The 23,463-nt window shown below is 48.5% G+C and overlaps 1 protein-coding gene across 1 annotated transcript in view; it reads right to left on the bottom strand.

The window, feature by feature from the left end:
- The window catches only part of LOC8023746 (steroid receptor seven-up, isoforms B/C), a 172,153-nt gene that overhangs the window by 134,213 nt on the left and 14,477 nt on the right, over positions 1–23,463 (bottom strand). The window contains exons 2-3 of the mRNA XM_040503015.2: positions 11,747–12,030; positions 3,042–3,300 (exon numbers count right to left, since the gene is read on the bottom strand). Of these exons, the coding sequence (XP_040358949.1) occupies positions 3,042–3,300; positions 11,747–12,030 (543 nt within the window). The remainder of the gene's footprint in view (positions 1–3,041; positions 3,301–11,746; positions 12,031–23,463) is intronic.

The following is a 23,463-nucleotide window of genomic DNA, read 5'->3' as shown; positions in this document are numbered from 1 at the left end:
TATACGAAATGCGCGTTTGTTCAAGTGTAAAGGCCTGACAGGAGCAGCAGAATCTGTGCCAAAGCGGTCGTAGATTCTTGGGTGAAAGATATCAAGTTTTGATTTGGTATGTCCTACTCTTCACCAAAGCAGCTGTTTTCTTTCCTTTTGTAGTTTAGTGTTTATAATTTATGCAGATTACAAAAAAGAGGCTAATATAAATAAAATAATTACCCAGCTCGAGCAACCAAGAGATCTGGGGCTGGAGGTGGAACCAGATGAATCGCTCCCTAACTTCAGTTTTGAATAAAAAAAGAAGCTATTTTTGCGTTTTCAAATTTGTACAATACAAAACGACGAAAATTGTGTTTTTTTTTTTTTTTTCATTCAATTCTAGCGCACAGGACAAGAAATCACGAACAATCGAGTCCCTACGACACCCAATAGCGTGTGACTAATCATCTCAACAGCCGCTGAGGATAAAAAAAAGCCAGATTTCCGGCATTCATTCTTTTTTTTTCCCCTTCCAATCACGATAAGACCCGTCAATTTCTCCAGCCTCGTCGAAAAGCCTCCGCATGCTTCTTTTTTTCCCCAGTCGTCTCATCACCAACAACCACACCAGGCAGCCCGCATCTTTAGATCCTAGTCTATTTTCCTACAAGCCGTCTTGCAGCCGAAACCAGTCCACCTCCCAAACGGGTCTTCTGGACATGTCTGGGGCGGAGGGAGGAGGTTGGGGGGGGGGGGGGGGGGGGGGGGGCTGAACGGGGTCAGCGATGCGCTGCTCGAAACGCGACCCCATTCCAATATCCGTTGGACCGTCTCCAATCGCTGACCAACGGCCGGCCATCCTGCACTTCCAGCGGCACTGACCAGTCTACCGAGAGCACCAACCACCCTCCCACCGAAACACGTCGTGTAGCTCGTTCCTGGCCGTGGAGGGGCAGCCCGGCTGGTTTGACCACCGAACGCGGAAATTTCCAAGCGGGTGAAATCGCCGAGCGCATTGTTCGCGTGGAAACGCACGACCGCGTCTGTCCGTGGGTCTTCTGGTATAGCGTCGATCGAACAAGAACGGCGAGCGTTCGACGCCGTCTTCTGGGAGAGGTGCCTTGCCGATGACTCGTTGAGACCACGAGATCGCGTTGACGGGTCTTTGACGGTTTGGACGGGAATCGCGGCTGAACCACGTACGCTTATGGCTCTTTCTTACAAGGCTGCGTATAGTACGTTCAAGGCAGAGTAGCGTACTTCGGTGGACGCGAGGAGATCAGCAAAATATAGGTCCGTCACCCCCCTGCTGCTGAGGCAGAGAGAGCAGCTTGCCGGCAATGCCTTCTGGATAGGATCGGTGTTTGAATTGACCGAAACGATTCTGCTCCGTTTTACCTGGCGATGGGCTACACAGCACTCTTCGAGCCAAATCTGTGTCACGTGACTTTTCGGGAGCGCCGCTTCGACGAGCGAGGTAGACGCGTACGTGGTACGTTCGCAGTGCTGGATTGGCCGCGATGGCTCATAGCGTCCAGCGCGGTTCATCACAGGTCAGAGCAAGGCTTGTTCCCCGCTGCACCGCAGAGTACGTCCAGCGGGTGGTATTTACCGTGACGCACTAGATCCGTTCCGTGGAAGCCGAACGAATTCGACGTTCGCTTCTTATGAGGGACTGAGGTGTTGACGTCGAACGGAGTTGACGTTAGCAGCCCCGTGATGGGAAAAGAGGTAGCGGTTGGGGTACAGCGGGGCCTGCGGACTAAAGTATGTTGACGGAGTCTCGTTACAGGGTCACCTCCGATAAGTACCTGCCATCGAGAGGTTACGGGAATATCCTACCCGAGGAACAGTAAACAACAATTGAATGGATACGCCTCGGAACTCATTGGAGGAAATGTTGGACGTCTTTGACGCGAAGCCTCGCGTTCTGACTAGCCTCGTAAGCGCTTTCCGCGTGTCACGTGGGATTAGTCGTAAAACAGGTATTTGCCGCATAGAAAGCAAAGCGGGTGGCACATAACCCTCGCCCGTTGTAAGAAAATTTCCATCAACGGCGCGATCTTGATAGGACTGATACAAGCGTTCATTCAAGCCTTTAGTTGGCCGGAAAGGCACCGAATTCCAGTTTTTGTAACCGCGAGTTCCAAAAGTAGAAAGAACGCATACGCGGGGCCGTTCATTTTTTGTTTGTTTTTGTTCTAAGAGTGCGTTTTTAATACCCCCTAGAAGCCAAGGGATGCGCGTCGCACTCCTTCCGAGCGTCATTACTAGTTATGGTCTACGCAACCTGGCGTGCGTCTGCATTGCCGCCAGAACGCCTCGCAGCGTCTCACAATAGCTCACAATAAACGCTACACTAATACGGAACGTCGCCAGGACGGACGGATCAGTCACCTACTTCTGCGTGCACGCCATTCTGGTCCGTTGTGCTGTGCACCAGTTTTCCTTGGTGTACTGTGACAAATGACCACGAGTCTTCTGTCCCACGGATCACCCTGAGAGCACGTCACTACGATCGGCGGAGAGGAGCTTGCCAAGTGACCATGCACTCCAACAATGCATTTAGACCTGAGCACGACACGAGTATGAGTTATGCGGCGAAGTAGATGCCCGAGAGGTTTGTAGAGTAAGAGGTATGGTACAACATAAATACGTGCATGCTCGATGAAAGGGCCTATTGCACATAGATGATAAGCGGTAGGAAAATCTACATCAAGATTCGCGATACACATCACTGGTTTTCTTTCTTTTTGCAGTATTACGTTGGCTTGTTTTCAACATGCCCTCGCAATATGCCGTTCAACTTGAAAACAACCGCTAAAATATTTTAATCTCAACGCAGGAATGTCGTTCCCCAGTAGCTCACAATTCAGTTCTTTCAAGGGCCGTTAAATTAAAAAAAAAAAAGGTGGTACCTGTGTCTCTTTGTCTATTGTTGCGCAAGCGCCACGACATCGAGGGTGGGCGTTACACCCACCAAAGCGCGTTCTGGTTCCCGACCTCGGTTCGCACGCAGACGGAGCATCGGCGTTCCTAAGAGAGTGGAAGGCAGGCACCCGACTCACCGGTGGTGAAGAGCACGATGGCCTTGAGGCAGCTGTACTCGGCGGCGTCGACGTGGAGCGCCTTGAGCTTCTCCACCTGTTCCTGGAAGATGCGGATGTGGTCCATGAAGGCGACCACGCGGTCCGCAGCCATCGGCGACGCGTGCAGTCCGGCCGCCGCCAGGAGCGGCGCCACGTGCAGCGGCATCGAGCACTGGGACGCGTTCAGCACGAACAGTTCGCTCCACACCAGCCGTAGCAGGGCCACCTGATCAGTCACCTGAATGGGCGCCGGAGGAAAGAAGGATGGGGCAACGAGATTAGCTTAACATGATCACTTCGTTACTCACGAGCAAAGAACACCTCTTACACTCTAAGAGCCTACGCGACTTCACAACAGTTAAGTCACCCTTAGACTACAGCTATACCCTTTAAGGCCGACGACCAGACTCGAGATTCTGCAAGGCAGAAGATCCTCCTCGCCATGAGGGAGGAGGACACCGGCAACGGTGGACAGGGTAGAAGGGAAAGAGGAGGAAGCGGAGGAAAAGTGGAAAGCGCGAACTGGTCGCGGGTCTTTAAACTGGAGTTACACTTACAGCACCATGCTCTCGGATCGCTATTTCAGTAGAAGTGGAGAGTGCGAGTGCAGAGTTTTGATGGACACTTAAGATGCGCAAGCGCACGTGCGCTCATAAAGCTTTGACTGCTTAGCCACATAACGTTGTCCGAGAGTATAGCGTGGTACCTGCTGTTAAGCGTAATTGCAGTCAAATGTGCCCGTGCCACTAGGATATAATAAATCTAGAGTGTCTGTTTTCCCGCGAAGTACTTGTTAGGACCAATCGCTCAAATCTAGGCGGTGACCCTCGGCACATAGTACAACGCCATGCTCAGTTTCACAGCGCATACTGCTCTTCGGGGTCTGATGAACGTACGTTCAGCCCCGCCGTTCGCCGAGCTGCTTCCGTGGCTGCCAGAGACTCGTGCTTTGAGAAAGTGTAGATGCTCGAAATTCTTTGGAGTATAAACGTTAAGGTTGCGGTGATGAATGTTCTACGTCCTTATTGCGTAGAAACCTGAGACTGTGGAAAACCGATAGTTCGAGTGGAACAACAAGAGATAATCAGGAATGAAGAAGCGTGAACATTTATGAGCCGTGCGTTTCTCAAGTTGTGAGTGACCACAGGAGGTGCTGGCAAGCATGTCTTCCTCCTGAGTGTACTTAGGCTAGGTGGCGCAAGCTACCACCTGTTACAAAGGGTATAGCCATGAACATCCATCCATCCATCGTACTTGCAATAAACCAATTCTTTGTTTCCGAACAGTGGGAGTTTGCTCACGTAAGGCGTGGCCAGCAGACTTGTACGGTACTCCTAACAAAGTACTCAAATTACTGGTAATGAATTATCTTTTTAGGAATTTTGTAATGCTTTGAATACACTTATTCAAAAGTAATGACGAGGGTATTCTTATTACTTTTTGAAGTACTAAAATTACTCGTAAACGCTGCTATTACCCATCCCCTTTCTAAGGCGCCCTTTGTACCTACCAAGAAATCCTCGAAAAAGGTCTCCGACGCAAGATTATTTTACTGAAATCTGGGAATTAAGGAGATAAGTGGCTCGTAATAAAAGAGCAGTTTTCAAACAGAGACAATTACGTGCAGTTTTGACAATTTGGAGTAATCGGAAAAAGAAAGGCTTGTTTTTTTCAAAGTTCGCAGCACCACCGCGGATGCATTCACGTCAGAGGTGCGTCTAAAGCAAACTCTGCGCTTCTACTTTTTAAGCGAGCACTTGGAACGCCTAAGTACTGCGGAGAGAGAGCTCGGCGAATAGCAAAAATCCAAATCTGTGATAATATACTGGGCGAATCATGATGACCGGTATCGGGCCGGCGACGCGAAAGCGATAATTATTTGATTCTTTTCCCCTTCGTATTCGCATTGTGGGCCTCGCGCCTGTTGCACGAGTGTTTTCTTTCGAGCGCCCCGTGCTTCCCACGTGCTTCAAGACCCTAAAATTAACTGATTTAGGAGTTCTTGATGACGCCCACCAAGCTTCTTATTAGAACCATGTGTTCACTTTCACTAATTAAAAAGCCAATTAGTAAACTTTAGGTAGTTTGTTTTCTAATTAGTATGTTTTTTTTAATTCCTGATGTCTGCCGTGGCTGGCAATTTGTTCCCGAAAAGGGTGTATTTTTTGTTTTCTTTTCCAGAACCATTTTAAGAATTTTTTAAAGTATTTGCAGAAACACGCGGTATATTGGCTATCAACAAATCTAAGTTCGTGCGCGACACGATTTGATCATTGAGAGATTCAATACTGACAGCAACCATTAGACGTGACCCAGCACAGGCAACAGGATATGCTGAATCGCACGGTGCGTACGTAAAGACGATTGCTCGTTCGCTACGAGTAATGGCGAATTCGGGTTGGTCAATCGCCGGCGAGAGCGGGCCGCCGGAACCGGCAACCAGAAACGCGCCTGAGGTACACCACGTGACCCTTCAGCACCCGAACACGAAACGCCAGACGGTGGCAGTTTACTTCGCCTCTTGCCCGCGCGACACCGCTATGCGAGAGCCTGTCGCCGCCGTCACCCATCTTCCCAACGGCTTGGATTGACTCGAGTATAGTGGCTGCTGAAGTGATTTCAGATCTGTTTCATTCTTTCCTTCATTTTTTTCTCACTGACCTTCTCTCCCATTTCGGAAGTGACGACACCGGATACAGCCTGGCGCCTGCTCGCCCGGCCGTTTGGAGCTCGGGCGGAAAAAGTGCCCGAAAGTTGCCAGTGCTTGCCGGAGAACCACCACCCGAACAGTGCGCGCCGGCCGGAAACTGACCACGCGAACACTATTGCCGGTTTTCCGGCCAAATAAGTTGCCAACGATTGACCACCCGAATTCGCCATAAGTGCGTCATGTCGGTTACGGCTAAGGTGGACCAGGACATATGTGCTTGGTGTTCCGCGTGCCGAGCGGTTTCCCTAGGTGCTATGGCAACGGGGCCGTTGTAAGCGGCTTAAAGACACCGTCACCATGGCAACCCGTAAAGAGTATTAACCTCGCAAGCCGTTGCAACCGTATGTCGGTCGGACTCGCGTAAGTGTGTGAATCGCCCTTCAGTCAAAAGCAACTGCCTTCTGGAACGTACGCCCACATATAGAGAGACACCTTTAAAGCCGGGGTCACACTACTAATAATACATCGTGAAAAAAAGACGGTCTGTAGACGCCCTTTGGACAAAGACGACAAAAGGAGTAACATCACTTAAGACAAAGGGACGACGACCGTCGTCCTTTTTGTTTTAAGTGTGTTATTCTTTCTGCCGTCTTTGTCCAAAAACCGACACGTTCCCAAGTTAATATCGTTCATATAGACACTCTCTGGGGCGCTTTTATTTCTTGTACAATGATCCTGTCAGATTAGTGATACAAACACTCTCTGCAGCCATCTTTGAACCATGTATAAAGAAAACATGTTTTGAACTAGCTCGAGGCGCCTCCACAGAAAGTTCTGTCGACATGTTTCCAGCGAACACAGTGCCTGCGGCTTCCTATAGGAGTATACCCATAATTGACAATTTTTTCAGTCAACGCGCAAGCGCGAAGGCACAAAACCAAATTCCGCGTGATCTAGGTATGTGGGAATCCGAGAAGATACGGAGCGACCTCCACCTTGACGTCTTCCTCGGTGCCTCCTCGCGGCGTCCCTCAGAGATACGCAACAGCGTCCACCTTGGCTCGGAGGTCAGCTCTCGTCGCGAAACAACGACATCGCCGACGAGGCGAGAAACCCCCTTCCTGTATGTAGCCCGACACGACTACCGGATTAAAAGAGTGGAAGAAACGAAGAAGAGAGCAAACGCGACGACTGTTTACGAGACATCACGTGAGCAGATCGGGTGGAACTTACTCGCACCGCGGAACAACCTGCTTGCTCCTCTGGGACGGACATGAACGCGACGCGAATTCTGATATCGGCTTTCCCTTTTCCGCGAATGAGCGTTCGTGGCATACAAATTAAGTTCGATGCGTGTTGGTATATTTGACTCCGAAAAGCGTCGGAAGTCAGAGTTTGTATTTGTTGCTTTTTGTATCGGGATTTTATAGTGCAACGTCTTCGGTGTAAACGCCTGTACAGAAAACACGGACAGCTGGAGAGACGCGAGGCATCCTGGCCCAGCATCTCGAGATCCCTCCGCTGGTAATGCGATTAAGTCATCGGCCGATAAGAATGCGGAAGATTGAATCAGAAGGCAAGCTGAAAATCTATAGGGACCCATATTCTTCGCGTTCTCCAAAGAGGGGGAAAAAAAAATCACTGCGTGGGTTAACTAGAGCAGAGAGGCGCTTCTGTTGAGGACTTTTCAGAAAGGGCTTCCTGTGGGCGACGCCAAGAGATTCTTAAGATATCGCTGACCGCCAAAGAAACGGCGGGCCGTGGCTGTGGATGGTGTTGACGCTTCTTTGCTTCGTTCTTCGGCCCTGTTACCGTCTAGCGCTGCAACTCCATTGGCCGAGGAGCACTATCAAAATGCCCGGAGATCGCCAGAGTTGTTTCTTGGGCACTCGGTGACTTAAGGCTCAGTGGCAGGGACGGCCAGCATTTCAAATACAAGGAGCTAAAATACGTATTTAAAAATACTTCTTGAGTATGTTGTATTTTGTATTAATTACATGCTGGGGAATGCATTTTGGCAACTGTATTTAAATACGGAAGCTTGAGGGGGATTTCGAATACTGACCAGGTACAATTTTGGCATTTGTTTTTTGCAATCAAGTGCGATAGTGGGCACTCTTCGCGAGGGGGGACATAAAGAAAAAGCGCAAAAAATTGCTGCGCTTTGGGTATGATTAACATCGAAAAGGAAGGGAAGAGGAATATGACGGGACGAGTGAAATTATGAACTGTTTCGGGGGGATTTAATTTTTTTTTTAAACACGATGCATTGTTTCAAAATGTTTTTGTGCATTAACTCAGTCTTTGAAATTAGTCTCATACTTCATAAATTGTTTTGCCTAACGTTGCACCCGCCAAAGAAGTTATGACAGACAAAGTTTAGTTTTACAGCTGCAACATTTTAATTAACCAATTGATTTTTAGAGTATAGAAAGACTCCATTCTTAAATACTTTTTTTCTCCTTTTTATTTGTGCTAAATTTAAGTTTAAGCTGGAGTCTATGAGAAGAAAAAGTATTTGTGGAAGCATATAAAGACGAACGAATTCTCTCGTTGTATTTGTATCGTATAATTAAACAATTTTCGAAATAGAGTAATTTAGTTGGTAATACATACATTTTTTAAAGTATTTCTTCGTATTCGCATTTCAATACATTTCTGCAAGTATTTTGTCCATTCCTGGTCAGAGGTTTGGAGCAGATTGGCGCTTTTTAGCTAAAGAGGAGTCCCTGAGAGCACAATAGCTACAACCGGAAGACAGGATAAAAACGCAGCAAAAGAAGCACCGCCTGCACACAACGTATTCTTCGGCTTCCGTGGCGCCTGCTGACGCAACCCCTTTGTTGTGTTCAAGGTTGTGCGACCGGGGACCGGGATCCATCTCGGTCGCACAACTCTTGTGTCTAAGCTTGGGGCCGTTAAAACTCGCGGTGTGCTTTATATTTATTTCTTAACTATCATCGAACAGCTAGTGTCTTGACAATGAATGCTGACCTATCAATTCCTCTTCTTTCGTTGTGCCGCAAGATGCCTGGTTTGTGTCTTTTCCGTAAAATGTGTTACACTAACCCTGTTCTAGAAGACAAGTTCTCTCTTCCTCCTCCTCATATTTCCTTTCACAATGATGATCAATTCAAAATCAAAATTTATCACTGTCGGACCTCTGCCCACAAGGACCGTTTCATACCACGAACGTCATCAGAATGGAACCACCTTCCCGCATATTTAGTGTCAATATCACGAATGGACTAGTTTAGAGTTGCCATAACTAACCATATTTGTTGATGTAAAACATGGATGATTAATTTGTGAAATGAATTTTTCTGTGATAGTGTTGACGTTATCCTATATTTTGTTTGTTTTCTTTGCTCTTTTTGCCACGCCCCTCTGTAATGCCTCCAGGCTCTGAAGGTACCGAAATAAATAAATGAATAAATAACGCTCGCGCTAGAAGCGGAACTTCTACTAGGTTCTTAGCCAGTCACCGGCCAATAAATCATTTCTAAAATCACCCCCTGCGCGCAGCCGTTTTTGTCTTCTAGCCTGCGGAAGGCGTTCCAAACATGTGCATTAGCTTTCCTGTGCGGAATATCAGACGTTGCGCATGCCTTCACAACCCGGTGACTCGTCGTTTTTCACGTGGATGATAAGCGCTGGAAAGGTTTTTCGTGATGTAGGTCACCGTCCCTGACAAAACTACACGTCTACCTCGTAATTTGCGTCTCCTATCAAGCGAAAAATTACTTTGCTTACGCGATAATGAGAATCTATTCAATTAATGTTCCCACCTTAATATTTCGGATCACGTACGCCCGAACGTACTTTTAGAGCGGAACTCCTGTAAAGCCACAAGGAGCTTGGAGACTTCCATTACCGTTTTGCCGACTGTGTAACCGTAATCCTTCAATAATTTATCACCATCGACTTTTAACACCGCCACTCCTCGTTCTGCTCTGCCCTGATGCATCGAAGAAAATGAATAATCGCCCAAAGAGTGATTGATTGCGAGCAATCTTGCAATCCCTCTGATCGCGGCTTGGTGCAACTGTTCTGGGCGTGAGCAGTCTTAAAATACGAGTTTTGTCTTAGGTGTTCAGGTCTCGTGGCCATCGTTCAAGAGACGATGTACAGTACAGTACTGGTAAGGCTGGCAAATATTTGTGTATATTCAGTACTTTTAATGTGTTGTGCGCATGTTTAGATAGCTGAAAGTTAGCTTCAATGGAGGTCTGGCGTCACCAGTGTAAGTGAAACCTTTAGCCAGTGCAGTGCGACTGCTTGCCTAGGGTATTTAGAGCGCATTTAAAGCCAAATCGGGGAGGGCTGGGGTTTGAGCCCAGGACCCGGGGCCCTAGCTAAAAAAACAGTTTAAGGTGGATTATGGAACAGGAAAATCTAACTGAATTTCTTTCTGGAAACCTGAATTCCAGTTTGCAGACCATTGTCTACAAACTGGATATCAGGTTTCCAGCTGGAAATCCAGTTAGATTTTCCTGTTCCATAATCCACCTTAAATTGTTTTTTTCGGTAGGGGGGTTCCGCAGCGCGAGCTTTCCCTCCTCAAGCTCCATGCCGGGGAGCGTGAAAACACTAGTTTACCTCTCCGCCCGCGTACATTAGCGAACCTTGTTTGAAAGAATAAGACGGTGGAACATCTTCTAATGAGATCAATCACTGCACACAGACTCAAGCTGGGAATGCATACATTTTCCCTCCATGTACATCCTTTAATACCTAGTTGCCTTTTAGTTATATAGCTACTTGTTTCGATGCATTCCGATCCGTGTTCTGAAGTGTGTTGTGTTTTTCGCAGCCCTACTCCAAATCCAAAGTGATATTTCCAAGAGCTATTGAGTCTCAGACGCAATCAGATAATTTAAGTCTTCACCCTTCGCCACTTTTAATTGACTGTTAGTTTCTTTGGAATCGGCACGGATTCACTTCAGCAATCCCAACATCTGTTCCAGTCCACCTACTCCGAGCTACGGTGAGCTAATACACGCGGCTACCGATCCTTCCTCACATCAGCTTTCACTCCTCCTATTAAAGAAAACGTCACAAGCACGCATCCGACATATATACCCTAATAGCACATGAAGGACCTATATGAAATATCATATGCATGTTCCCCTATGAAGAACGGCACATAGCAGTCGCCACATATTGTGCGTTTTACTCGAATAACCCGTGTATAAGATAAGAAAGATTGTACCAGACAACAAAATTGCGCAGTCCGCCGATAACACTCTACTCACTTTTTAAATTTTATTTTCATAATATCACGTGCATGAACCTTTCGTATGGTATCATGGGAGACGGGCATTACAACGTTCAAGACGACCGCAAGCCTTAGACAACAAACCTTTATTCTATCTATCCAACAGGAGCTGAAGCAGTCCTCCATGGTCATTTACCGTACCCGCCGGTTGTCAAAGAAGCTGTGTTCCGAACCAGGAATGAAAGGCGAAGTTGAGGAGGTCCCCATACTTGGACTATTTGCCAAATCGCGGAAGGATACAGGTTGTGGGGACCGCAGATCGAGAAAGAGGCCAGATGGGGCGTTTCAGCTCATATGCGGGTAGAAACCGAGGGAGAGGAGACAAGAGAGCGCGGGAACGTCAGAACACCCGGGCTCTGGTTGAAATGATTCGAAGGTAGACGCATAGAAAGCCGTTTTTGTCTTTACTCAATCTTCGAACTCTTCCGAACGCCGGCGTTCTTGGCCGAACTCGTTCGAATATCGAGTTGAGCCAATAGAGCGAGCTTCGCGTCTACCTTCTATTCATTCCTACCAGAGGTCGGCGTTCCGACGTTCCCGCGCGGTCCCATCCCCTACTCTCCCTCAACCCCTACTCTCTCTCAATTTCCACCCCTCTTGTTCGCGGGGTACATACGCCATATTTGTTTTTCAGTAGGGCCAGCTCCACCTCCAACTTTCCCCCAAATTCTACCTCTGTTATAAAAAAGATACATATGATTTTTTTTTTTTTTTCAGTAGGCCCAGCTTTATTTGCGGAAAGGAGTGAGGACTGACCTGAAGATCCGGGAAGAAGGGGATGTTTCGTGCCCACTCGACAGCACTGAAGAGTAGCCTGGCGGCCAGCTCGCAGATGTTGTCGATGCCCATGATGTTGTTGGGTTGCATGCACTGGGCGTAGCGGCTCGGAGGGTACGGTTCGGCCCGGAGCAGCAACGAGATGAAGCTGGACAGGTACGAGTGGCCGTTGAGCGCCGCCGCCGCTGCGTCGCCGTTGGTCAGCGACATCTGACCGGGCAGGCCGCCGTGCTGCGTCGGAGGCACTCGTCCCCGCTGGACAGCTGCGAGCGGACAGAGCACGCACGTGGTCGACGTCGTCGTGGTCACGACGGCCGTCGCGTTCGCGGACGTCGACGACGACGACGTAGGCGGAACCAGGCGGTCAACGGACAGCGCGTTCGAAGCGGGGTTCATGTTCATCGGCATCGTGATGGCCGCTTGTCGGATTCCGGGTGCCTTCAAGAGCACGTTCGCGCGCCTGTCGTCAACTGCACCGGTTCGAGGGGTACTTTTGGAAAATGAGCCGCAACGAATGTCAGGACACGTACTTGACGAGATCGGAAGTCATTGAGGACACTAAGACAACTTTCTCGTGAATACCTTTGTCTTGCAACGATTATATAATCATAGCTCTGCGCACAGTCACAAATCACCGACACGCCGGTAAGCGTGATTGTTTTTAATGTAACGTTGCATAAAAATATATATAACGACTGTCTACTTGGTTTTTTACGACCCCATAACATTCAAGGATGTATCGCTTCTAATACTGTCTAGCCGTCTGAGCGTTTTGAATGGCGGTATCCAAAGCTCCTCACTCTGCTGAAACGTGAAGAACAGAAGACTGAATCTCACATCCGCAGATGGTTTTGACGTCAAAGCATTTCGGCGCAAACAAAAACAGGAGTATATTAAGACTTCGTTCAACAGACACCACTACGACAGTCTCAGCTTTCGAGCGTTCGCGTCAAGCTGCGTGCACTGGAGGGGAGGACGGGCTGAGCGATAAAGCGAACGCGAGATGGGAAGCACAAAACACTGATAAGGTTTCGCCGGAAAATTGCTATCACCAGCAGCACCAGCGGACCCCGCCTGCCTTCACTCGCCGAGACACAGCACAGTCGAATACACACTAGAACGACGACCGCGAACTTTATACAAACATCTACCACTCAAGAGTGTCGTAGATGCTGTGACGGAATGCACTACAGGTCATTGCCGCCTTCGCTGCTGAGATGGTAGAAGATTCACTGGAAACCGAGGCGGACACAGTCCCAGGTTTTGCGCAAGAAGGATGAAGCGCGTTCTGGTGTCGTATGAATTTCGGAGCGATGTCGGGCGACAACAGAATATTGTCTTTCTGCTATATTGTTTAATGAACTGATCGGAGCTACTTGCAACTAAAAACGGTGTCCCCAATTTACGGTCATTAACGAGATAGTCATGTCTATTGAACCGCAAACTGGACTACACTTTGTAGTCGAGATATGAACGCTTTGGAACGAACGCTTCCAGCAAAACCATAGTTCCGCAAGCACTTTTGGATTTTTATCGAGATTCAGCAGGAGAGAATGCCTAGCATAAAACGACCAGCGGTTAGTCCACTTGGCTCATCTTTAACCAACGGGCTGCTAATGAAACGGGATTTACGTCACCACAACACGAACCCAAGCAACCATGGTCGTTTAAACCACGAAGGTTACATTCTGTGAGTTGAAAACGCGAAAAGACGAAAACGAAACAATGTAGGGCCATTGGAGGTCAAGAATCCGACTCGCCCGGGCATCGAAGCCTCCAGTTCACAAATTGACTACGGCAGCAAAGAGAGCGAGAGATAAAAATGAAGCTGAAATGGGGGAATGTCGGTAGATGTCAGCAAGGCTTGCCCGGTGTCCACTTCTGACGAAACGCGATGAGCGACACTGTTTTGTCCGCAGAGGATCGAACGCACACTTCACCGAAAACAACAACCAAAAACTGCCACGTCACCAGGCGCGCTCTTGGAAAAGGAAGCGGTTTCCCCTCAACAAAGACCGAACCACGCGTTCACACGGAGAGAAGTGACGACACGCGCGTGACAAAGTAGGCCAGGAGGGAGAGCGAGCGTTGCGTCGTCGTCGGAGGGTCCGAACTCCTAGCGATCGCCGACGGTAGCTCGGTACTGAGACTCCGAGGGTCCGGGCTCCAAAGAGAGCGACGTGAATCGACCGCCAGATCGGGAGGAGCTCGCGCCGGCGGACGGGCAACGACGCAGAATCGGCGGGCGTTCTTGGAGGTGGGGGGAAGGGCGGACCGGGGCTTGCCTCTCCCCCTCTCCATCGGGCTCCTCGATTTTTGTTTTCTCCTCCCCCCGAGGTTCGAACCCTCCTCCCGTCTCTCTTTCTTCGCACTTGTGCTCGCGGTTCGATGCGGCCGGTTCCTGGGGTGTTCAGGGTGTCCTCACCAGAGAGCGCCAGCGTTCTGGTGGCGCTGTGTGCACCTTTCCAGCGCTCATCAACCAGGCGAAAAGTGCTGAGTCACTGAGCTGTGGATGCATGCGTGGCGTCTGGTATTCCACCGAAGACAGCGCACTCTCAGAACACCGACAAAGTTGGTGGCGCGGGGACGGAGATTATGTGGCTGTTCACTCATTACATCAACCTGCCATTTCGTTCAAGACTTAAAGGATGAGACTTTTTGCCTTATCAAAGGGAAAATAACACTTGCGAACACGTAACTAGTGGAGAGATGGTGGTTTTTCTTCAACATTGCATTTTCACCAGAAGATGATAGCAAAGAAAGCAAATTGAATATTTCGAATACGGGCTATCATTTGCATGCGCTACTTATGCAGTCAGGTATCCACCGCGGTATTCTTTTTATACAGCCCAAATTGTCGCTTCTACGACACAGGAAATAAAAAAGTAAAAGTGCCATTCGGAATAGCTGACTAACGTCACGTGCTATAACAACCTGTTTAGCACGAGCTACGACACAAATTTCAGGCAGTACTTTGGCCATGCCTAGGATTCCGTGTTGAAAATTTGGGGTTTATCGGAGTTTAGATTTGTTAGATTCAAAATGCTCTTATATTCGGAATTTATTTTACTATGTTCTCAACAGATAAAAATTAAGAAACAAAACAAATAAAATACGGGCTCCACGACTCGTTTTCCTAAAAGAACATTGAAGAGCTAAAGGCAAGAACCTTTTGTCAGTGGTTCGAGATTTCAAAGGAAATTGATGTAATTTCCTCAGAACCACCGACCCTGTGCTGTTATGAAGTCCATTTGTGAAACACTATTGTTTTGTCTTCTACTTTGTCGCTGTGACGTCGAAGTTTTTTTCGGACAAATCCGAATTGATGAAAATTCTACCGGCAAGTGTTCTTCGGATTAATTTTTCCAGATTTATCCGAAAAAAATGGAACCCTAGACACGTATGAAACTATGAATAGGGTTCCGCGTTTCGGATATATCCGAAACACGGAACCCTATTCATAAAATAAGAAACTAAGTCACAATATATTAAAACTCGGATACGGCAACACCTGGTAGCGAATGCCACTTTTTAGCAGGGGCGGATATATGGGTCAGGCTTAGGAGAGGGAGGGGGTTGGGAGGGGAGGGGAGGGGCGGTCCGCACAGGGATGACTTTGTGGGAAAAGGTTGCCTAGATTTATTATGTTGACTTGATATTTGCTACGGCACCAAGAACCAAACATTTCTTTCTACAAAGGGTCAGTTGGTGCATGTCAATTTTGTTATTAAAAACAAGTTGAACTGGGGGGATCACGGGAACTAAAGGAGGCGGTTGCCCCCCTCTTTAGATCCGCCCATGCCCTTCAAAAGCAAAAGAGGGAAGTGCATTTAACACCGGCCAAGATATTTGGACTAATGACGTGTTCTAACATCAACAAGCTGCGACATAGGGAGGGTTCGGTAAGCTTGTTTGTATCCTCCGAGAAGACCCTTCAATGTAGGAAGCGAGGACCGCACAGCAATACTATGCGTCACTAACTACTCGCGAGTCTCCAGCATAAAAAATATAATGTAAAATGCTTTACCAAGGTCTTAAAAGTAAAACGTAATTCTAAGACCTAATTGGTTATTGCATACCAATGTAATCTAAATAATGGGCATGCCGCTCAGAACTTTTCTTTTTAGTAAGCACATTTTACAGTACATGCTCAAAAGTAACGTATCGAACTTCCAACGTTTCGTAAACAACTTTCAACGTTTCGTAAACAACTGTAAGAAAGTGCAGTCAAAGAGGTTAACTGTTTGGTTACAATATCCCGATTCTATCCACGCATCGGAAGCCTGTAAATAGAAACACGTGACTTTTTTTGTACAGAACACGCTACAATAAACGTACAGGGTTAGAATTCAAGATGGCGACTGCCCCGAGACGACATACCATGTGGGTCTAGCGCAACGGCACACCGCGACGTGATCCCCCTGGTGTGAAAGCGGGTAACGTACCTTCGCAGTGCGCCACAGTACACTCGTCTAGCAGTGCAAGGGAGACATCCCTAGTCCTTTTCGATACTACAGGGACGTAGTACGCGAAGTTGTTCCTGAAGTACGGGCTCGCGATCTTGGAATTGGCCACTGCGTGTTCTGCAAAGACAATGCACCCCGCACTGTAGGTCTTAGCTCTCGCTCAGTCGCTTAGGCACTGCTCGATCTTTACGATGCAGACCCTCACTCGTTAAAGACGAAAATAAAAAGAAAGCATAAAACTCTTCCTTTTTCCTCGCTCAGCACTTCCCCCTCAAACTTAGTCTTTTTACTGTAGAGGTGTTTTCATACTTTTCTTTGTGCTACAGATGGCTATACACCTGGAACGTCAGCCTTCCGGTGCGAATATCTCTACTTTCTGATTTAGAATAACGGCTTATTTTAGTTAATATAATGGTTGGTGCCGGGAAAGAGATATCGTACATTGGGGAAGTTGAGCTAGTATGTTGTTCCAATTAACTAAGAGTCATGCGCTACGGTCTTTGAACGTGTATTAATGACCTGCAGTAACAAGGAGTACAAAAGAATCCAACAAAACATGCCGTGGCCAAGTTCCACTACATTTGTACATACATGTTCTATTAGGACAATGGGTTCCTTGTCTTATCAAAACGCTACACCCAGATATACGTGCGTACACTGCTTGTGTCTGTACTTCTGAATAGACAGCTTGCTTACGTGAGATATTGGCTAAACATACACTTCACACCGATATAATTCATTAAACATGTATAAAACTGTCGTCGGAGATGTTATTTGTTTAACGACTATGCTACTTACTCCGAAACTGAAATTGATTCGATACATTTTAACAGCTCTATTGCTCACGCAATCCTCAATGCGGTGTCTTTAGTGGTTTGATATGGTTCTAGCAAAGAAAACGAGCTGGTCAAGCATCGGACACTGAACAACAGAAAAAGATGGACACCAGCGTTTACAACTTTAACATACGAAACGCTCTGCGAGAAAGCCATTAAAAAATGTGATTTGGGCAGCTTTCTGGCTTTTTTTTTTTTTCGTGCGCTTAGTCGTTTAGTTTGAAAAAACAAAAATAAAGCAATACGGGATTGCCGGAGCGCGTCCACTCTACACACGAGTTGTCTTCAGTACTGGCAAAGGCACAGCAGAATCTTTCGTTGGCGCAACGAGTGCCAGGTGGCCTCGCCCGTGCTTTCGCCATAGATGAAGACAACTTGTAAAGTTGAGTACATCTTGTAGTCATGGCGACAGCGTTAACGACATGACTAGAAGTGAAAATCCAAATTTGAGGTTTTTGTTTACTTGCCAAACGAACGAAGGGCTTCTGGCACGCCCCAGCGGGGTGTGAGGATTCATTTCGACTACCTGCGGACCCTGTGACGTGCAACCAAAATCTCGGTTACGCGGCGCCTTCTTGGCAATCAGGCCCCGTCAGACTGCGGGTACCTCGATCAGGGTTCGGACCCGTCACCTGGAAGTCCATAGGCCGGCCTCGAAATAACGAACGACTAAATTGAGTGCGCCTAAAGTGCAGCATGCCTAAAGCGCCACTACTCCAAAGGGTGTCGACGCAACCCAGCGGCAAAGACGCTACTTCAACAAAACGGTGAGAACGAGCCTGCTGGTAAACGTGCGGCGAAAACGTCTGCGGCCTGGCGGCGAAAACGTGAAACAGAGGAGCCGAGACTAAGTGCACACCCACAACAAAAAGGGGGAGCTGTCCGCGCACGCGTTCTCCGGCAGTTGGCAAAGATTAGACTGACCCAGATTGGGTAGAAGGAGTAGTTACTCTTCCAGCCTGTCTGCTTGTTTCTTCCTCTACGTTACGTGCCAGATCTTCCCATCTTGCGAACAGGCACCGACAAAGATAGATGGCGGCCAGGGCGGGTTACGTATGGACGGCTTAGCTCATCTCGAGGGCACTAGAAAATAACCGGTTGGATCATTTCGAATGCGCCGCAATAAAGTATACACCTTTCGCTGGTCCCCCGACGTTCCGCTCCATCTCACGTGACTCGGACGGACGAAACTGACGCTGGGCAAGCAGCGAACTGATTGAAAATTGCACGTGTTCGCAATGCATTACGCGTCCAGGTTCGACGATTCGCGTGGCACGCGGGGTCGCTCGTTGGGTACCATAAATAAGGCGGGAAAATAATACTTTGAACTGGGCGATTGGGCGTGACGCCACGCCGCTGAGAAGCGGGCTGATGTTTGGACGTGGACGTGGACTCAAAGTAGACGCCTACATTTTGCACAAATGGATACAGCGTACCCGTAACCTTTGTCAGAACTGCAGTTGCTTGGGAGATGAAGCATAGCTGCTTCGCTTTTTCGAGTTTGAAATGCGACATCATTTCTTTGGGAAGATCCACTCCCTCCCCACTTCCCTGAAAATGTTCCTCTGTTACAGGAAACGAGTTGGCCTCCTTTCGTCGACGCCCGCATGCGCGGGTCACTTGACGAGGCGCTCACTCGACGCGCCGCAGTCTTCTCAATGCCTCGCCGAAGGAAGGCGGGTGCTGAAGAGAAGAGAGCTGAACAGAAGCAGCGATGTGCTGAGTTTGACCGTGCTATACGGGCCGAAAAGGCCACAGAGGGGAGATGGTTTGACCAGCGAAATATAGCATTTATAAAATACAAGACACCCTTTTCTCATTTCCACGTAGTCACCAGCAAAACACACAACAAAAAATACACACAACCGGTTTGTTTGTTTTTGGGTTTTTCTTTAGCTTTAACGTGAACTGTTTTTTGGCTAGTTGCTCCGGATTTCGTGACGCCATATTTCGTGAAGCCCTGGCCTGTGACGTACCAAATGCAACGCTCGCAGTGTTGAATTAGGGGAAGTCGAAGACCTACACACCAATGCAGTTTCTCCGCTAAATTTAGCGGGGAAGTTAAATTGGTGTATACGTCTGTGGCGTCCCGTAATGCAACGCGCGTAATGTTGCATTGTGTTGCATTACTTTGCACCGCAGTGCTGCACCTACACAGCAATTCAGTTTCGCCGCTAAAATTAGCGGGGAAGTTAGATTGGTGCACAGGTCCCGTGACATACGCAGCAATTCGGTTTCCCCGCTAAATTTAGAGGAGAAATTGACGTCACGTGACCTGATGTCCCGTGACGCTAGAACGCTTAACGCATGCAACACAATCGCCCAGCAATTTGCCATACAATCGTTTAGTTTCGTTTCATCGCAAGATCCGTAGGAGATCCGCCTACAAAATGTTCTGCGCGTGAACCTGCACGGCTTTAACTACAAGTGCAGGCACGTAGCCAGGGGGGGGGGGCGATATGCCCCCCCCCCCCGATATCTTCCATTTTGCTGCCCCCCCCCCCCTGAAATCTTCCATTTTGCGGGGGCCTTCTCTCCCCCATCCCCCTCATACAGCATTTTGTCATGGGCTCCCCCCCCCCCCCCCCCCCCCGAAACAAAATCCTGGCTACGTGCCTGAACAACTGGCGACCTCGCCGAGCGAAGTGCGACCTGTAACATTTCTAATGGGCGGCAGTAGTAATTAATGGCAGTGTATGTTGCGGTGAATGTTAGAATGTCGAACTCCTGACATTATAGCCGTTATGAAACGTAAAACGGTTTTCATGTAGTGTCTTCTTTTTTCTTCAATATATTTTTTCTTTAAATTATCTTAAACAAGAACTATTCGGATAGCACACACGGCAGACGTATGTTTCCTCCGGCATAACTGATGCTGAATTTTCAGCGTCAACTATAGAAGACCAATGCGGGGCACAAAATGGGCGCCACGACTGCCGCTAGAGCGTTCGTCTGAGGCTCGTTTCAGTCAGGGGGTAGACCAGTCCTAGGCGAGACCACTAAATTCAGCCGAAAATTCAGCTGAAAACTTTGCCAAAGATGCAGCGGAAAATGCAACTCTCTTATCTAGAACGTGTTGGCTGAGTTCAAACAACACGCTCTTTTTCCCTCCCGCCTTCTCCCGCCCCGATAATCTGGGCTGTCTGAAGTCCACTTTCATTGAGATAATCTTAAACGCTCCACTCGTAGTCTGAGATAACAAGAACAAACGGTCATGACCTTAAAAACGCATTCCCGAAACCTCCATTACTTATGGCGCGTTACCCTGTAAGAGAATAAACGGACAATAGCTGAAAGAAAAACGAGCACGTGTACCTCCTGGAACATTCAAGGGTGGCGGCAAAGCGTTTCGGGAAGTGAAAAGTTTGGTGAAACTTCGGAGAACCCTCGCGGAAATTTCGCGAAAGTTCTGCAAATGGATGAAAACCTCATCGGCAGTTGCACTGATGCTTTCATGGTTAGTCCGTTCTGAAAGATCTCGGATTAAGATGTACTAATGGGTTCAAAGTGTTTGATGAAAGCCAGCGAGTTTGTAAAAAAAAGACTCATCTCACCTGTGGTGAGATGAGTCTTTTAGGTGCATCCTTATAGGTGCATAACGGCTTAGTAATAAGTGCACCGCCCGTCCATTTCACAAGTAGCGGTAGTAAGGGTTCGGTTGGGTGTTCGAAGTCGCGACTGCGTATCTCTGCAGTACAAGTCTTAAAGGGGCACTAAATCACTTTCTGCGATTATCTATTTATGGTCATAACTCAATCGATGGGCTCTAAACATCCTAGAAACCCAAACATTACATTCATGCGTGGCCGGTTTCTCCAGTGCACCGTCAAACAGAAGGGCTGCTCCATGTCCGACGGCGCACCCTGGTGTCTGCGATAGTTGCGAGGTAATCGTTCTTTGACACTGATTTTAATAGAGAAATCGGCCACGCATTAATTCAATTTCCTTTTTTTAGGTTTTTCAGAGGTTATAGATTGAGTTAGGAGCGTCAAAGGACTTTAGCAGAAAGTTTGTTGAAATCCAGGCGTGGGCGCGCTGCGGTGCGCTGACACAATTGACAAACTCCGCGTGTTCCTCGGAAGGTGCCTACGCCAGGTGGGACTTATGCACCGATGCAGTTTCTTTTGCGGAAATGGTGCAACTCGATCAATGCCTTCCCTTCTAAAGGCACTAAATAAGCTACGCGTAGGGTACTGACAATTTATTTACGAATTGTCTTCTGAGCGCCGCCATTTTTGTGATCAGCGCAGAGCGGGCGTAAGTGGCGTTTGGTATACTATTTCAGAATAATGCGACTTCCTAATCTCTAGATAAGGTGTCAGGAAGCTCAGAAGATTTTTTTTTCTCTGTTGCAGACTGTTTTAACAAGTCTGGGGGATGGAAGCCTGTTTCCTGTGATTACTGATTAGGATTGAGGTAACTCGCAATACCAATTTTGAGCAAAACTTGGCTAAGGTTTATGAAGGAAAGACAGAGAGGTTAATCTGAATGTAGGTTCTAGTTTGCTGCTCAGAAAAGATGACTAAAGCATTAACTTAAATAGCTCCACTCGCTTCGAAAAACAACCACGTCGGACAGTTCTGAACAACAGAGGGATGTTGGTCAGCCCCAATTGACGCCTGGTGTTACCAATGCATATAAGAAATTTTGCCAGAGCAGAACAGCTGTTAGACAAAGGTCATTAACGTGCATCACGCAGTGGGGATACGCGCGACCACACGCCGGTACGATGCTGACCCCGATCGAAACGGGCAGGGTCGAAGATTGAGCGCAGGATACCTGGATTCTGCAGCGTGAGCTTCTGCTCCAGGGGTCCGACTTTGGTCAAAGTGAGAGCGAGATCGTTTTCGGATTTTATATTAGACGTGGCGCCACAACTTGGGCGTAAAGAACCAATGAATCATTTTTGTCCCGTAGCGAGTTCACAATCGGGAAATAGTTTGGGGAGAAGGTCTCACCAACATACAAATGGCGAGGGAGGTCTCGCGGCCTCCGATGTGCTTGTCCTTAGTACTCTTTCACCCACCGGTCGATGTCAGCTTGTGTACAGCAGCGAAACAACTTCAGATTTGCAAATGAAGTGCGGGTTGTCAATGGCCCCAAACGTGATAAAGCAGACTATCGCAATTTCAGCCTGTTTCCTGTCTCATTTCGCCGAGGCATTCGGTTCGAAGCAGACGATTAACTTTTTTTCCGGTCTGTTAGCAGACGACCGACGGTGTTTTCTGTTTTATTTCCGTCTGCGAACGGCGCTCCATAGCAGACCAACCTCGTTATTCGCTCGCCTCAGCAGACGAACCGTCTACGAACGATTTTTGCGTGGTCCGCGAGAGCAAAATGAGATCTCGCTCTCCGGGTGGCCAAAATCGGACCCCAGCTGCCCCAAGCTACGGAGCGTGAACGTATTTGGCCACCGATTCCCCAGATTAGACGCTGCAGGTTGAACTTGTTGTCCGATGCGGCTTCTTTCACGGAGATACGATAACTCTATCCATCCCTTCCCACCCAAAACGAGCCCACGTCGGACAGCTCCGCACAACACCCATTACTCGTTTACGCATCACGTAGTAAGCCAACACAAACGGATCCACCAAAACCGGGTCGCGCGCCTCGATAATAAGCTGCAGGGGTGGGGGTTGCCAGGCCCAGCAGCGGCCGCTCTGCATGCACGCCGCCGTAGTCGAGCCAAGAAGACGAAGGTCGCTCTGCCCCGCAGCAACCCCGCTGCCGGCGCCTCCGAGAGTTCTGCCCTGGTCGTCAGCCCTCCTCTGTTTGCTCCCAGATAGAGACGAAGGTTAACGGCAGTGGCGGACAAAGGCCGGGGTCGCTGACACCGACGACGACGACGACGACGACTCTCCGTTCGGCGAGGGACGGACCTCGAAGACCGCCTTCTTCATCCACTCTTCTTGGTTCTGGCGTCTTCGTCGCTGCATTCCGAGCCGACGCCGTCATTAAGCCAGCGAGCGACCGACTCGATAGCGGGGACCTGGGGGGCGTTCGGCGTGCACGAGCACGCACGCCGCCGAAGACGTGCGCTCGAGGAAGGGGTCTTTTGGCGCACCGTCCCTCGGTTGTTCAGGATTGTGGATGTTTTTGTTCATTGCTCTTTGTCTTTAGGGTTGCCGTTCCTACGAGAAGTCGCGCTGCTCGCATATGTCGTAAAGAATACACGGTGTTTGTGGCAGACATGGTGACATGATTATCTGCGGGCATGCTTCAAAGAAATTGGGAGCATGTTTGGGGACAGTTCCTTTCTGACTAGTGTCACCGGACCTTCATGCACACACGCCAGAGACGGTGTCTGCGGACGGCCTTTTGTATAACGTATTAGGTTTGTGAACGTTGTTTTAGAGTGGAGACGCTTTTCGCTGTGTCCTGTGCCAAGTGCCGA

The sequence above is a fragment of the Ixodes scapularis genome, unplaced genomic scaffold (assembly GCF_016920785.2).
Source record: "Ixodes scapularis isolate PalLabHiFi unplaced genomic scaffold, ASM1692078v2 PGA_scaffold11__112_contigs__length_91849675, whole genome shotgun sequence".
NCBI classification, from domain to species: domain Eukaryota; kingdom Metazoa; phylum Arthropoda; class Arachnida; order Ixodida; family Ixodidae; genus Ixodes; species Ixodes scapularis.
Note: the sequence above shows the minus strand (reverse complement) of the source record. Positions and strands in the feature narration are given on the sequence as shown.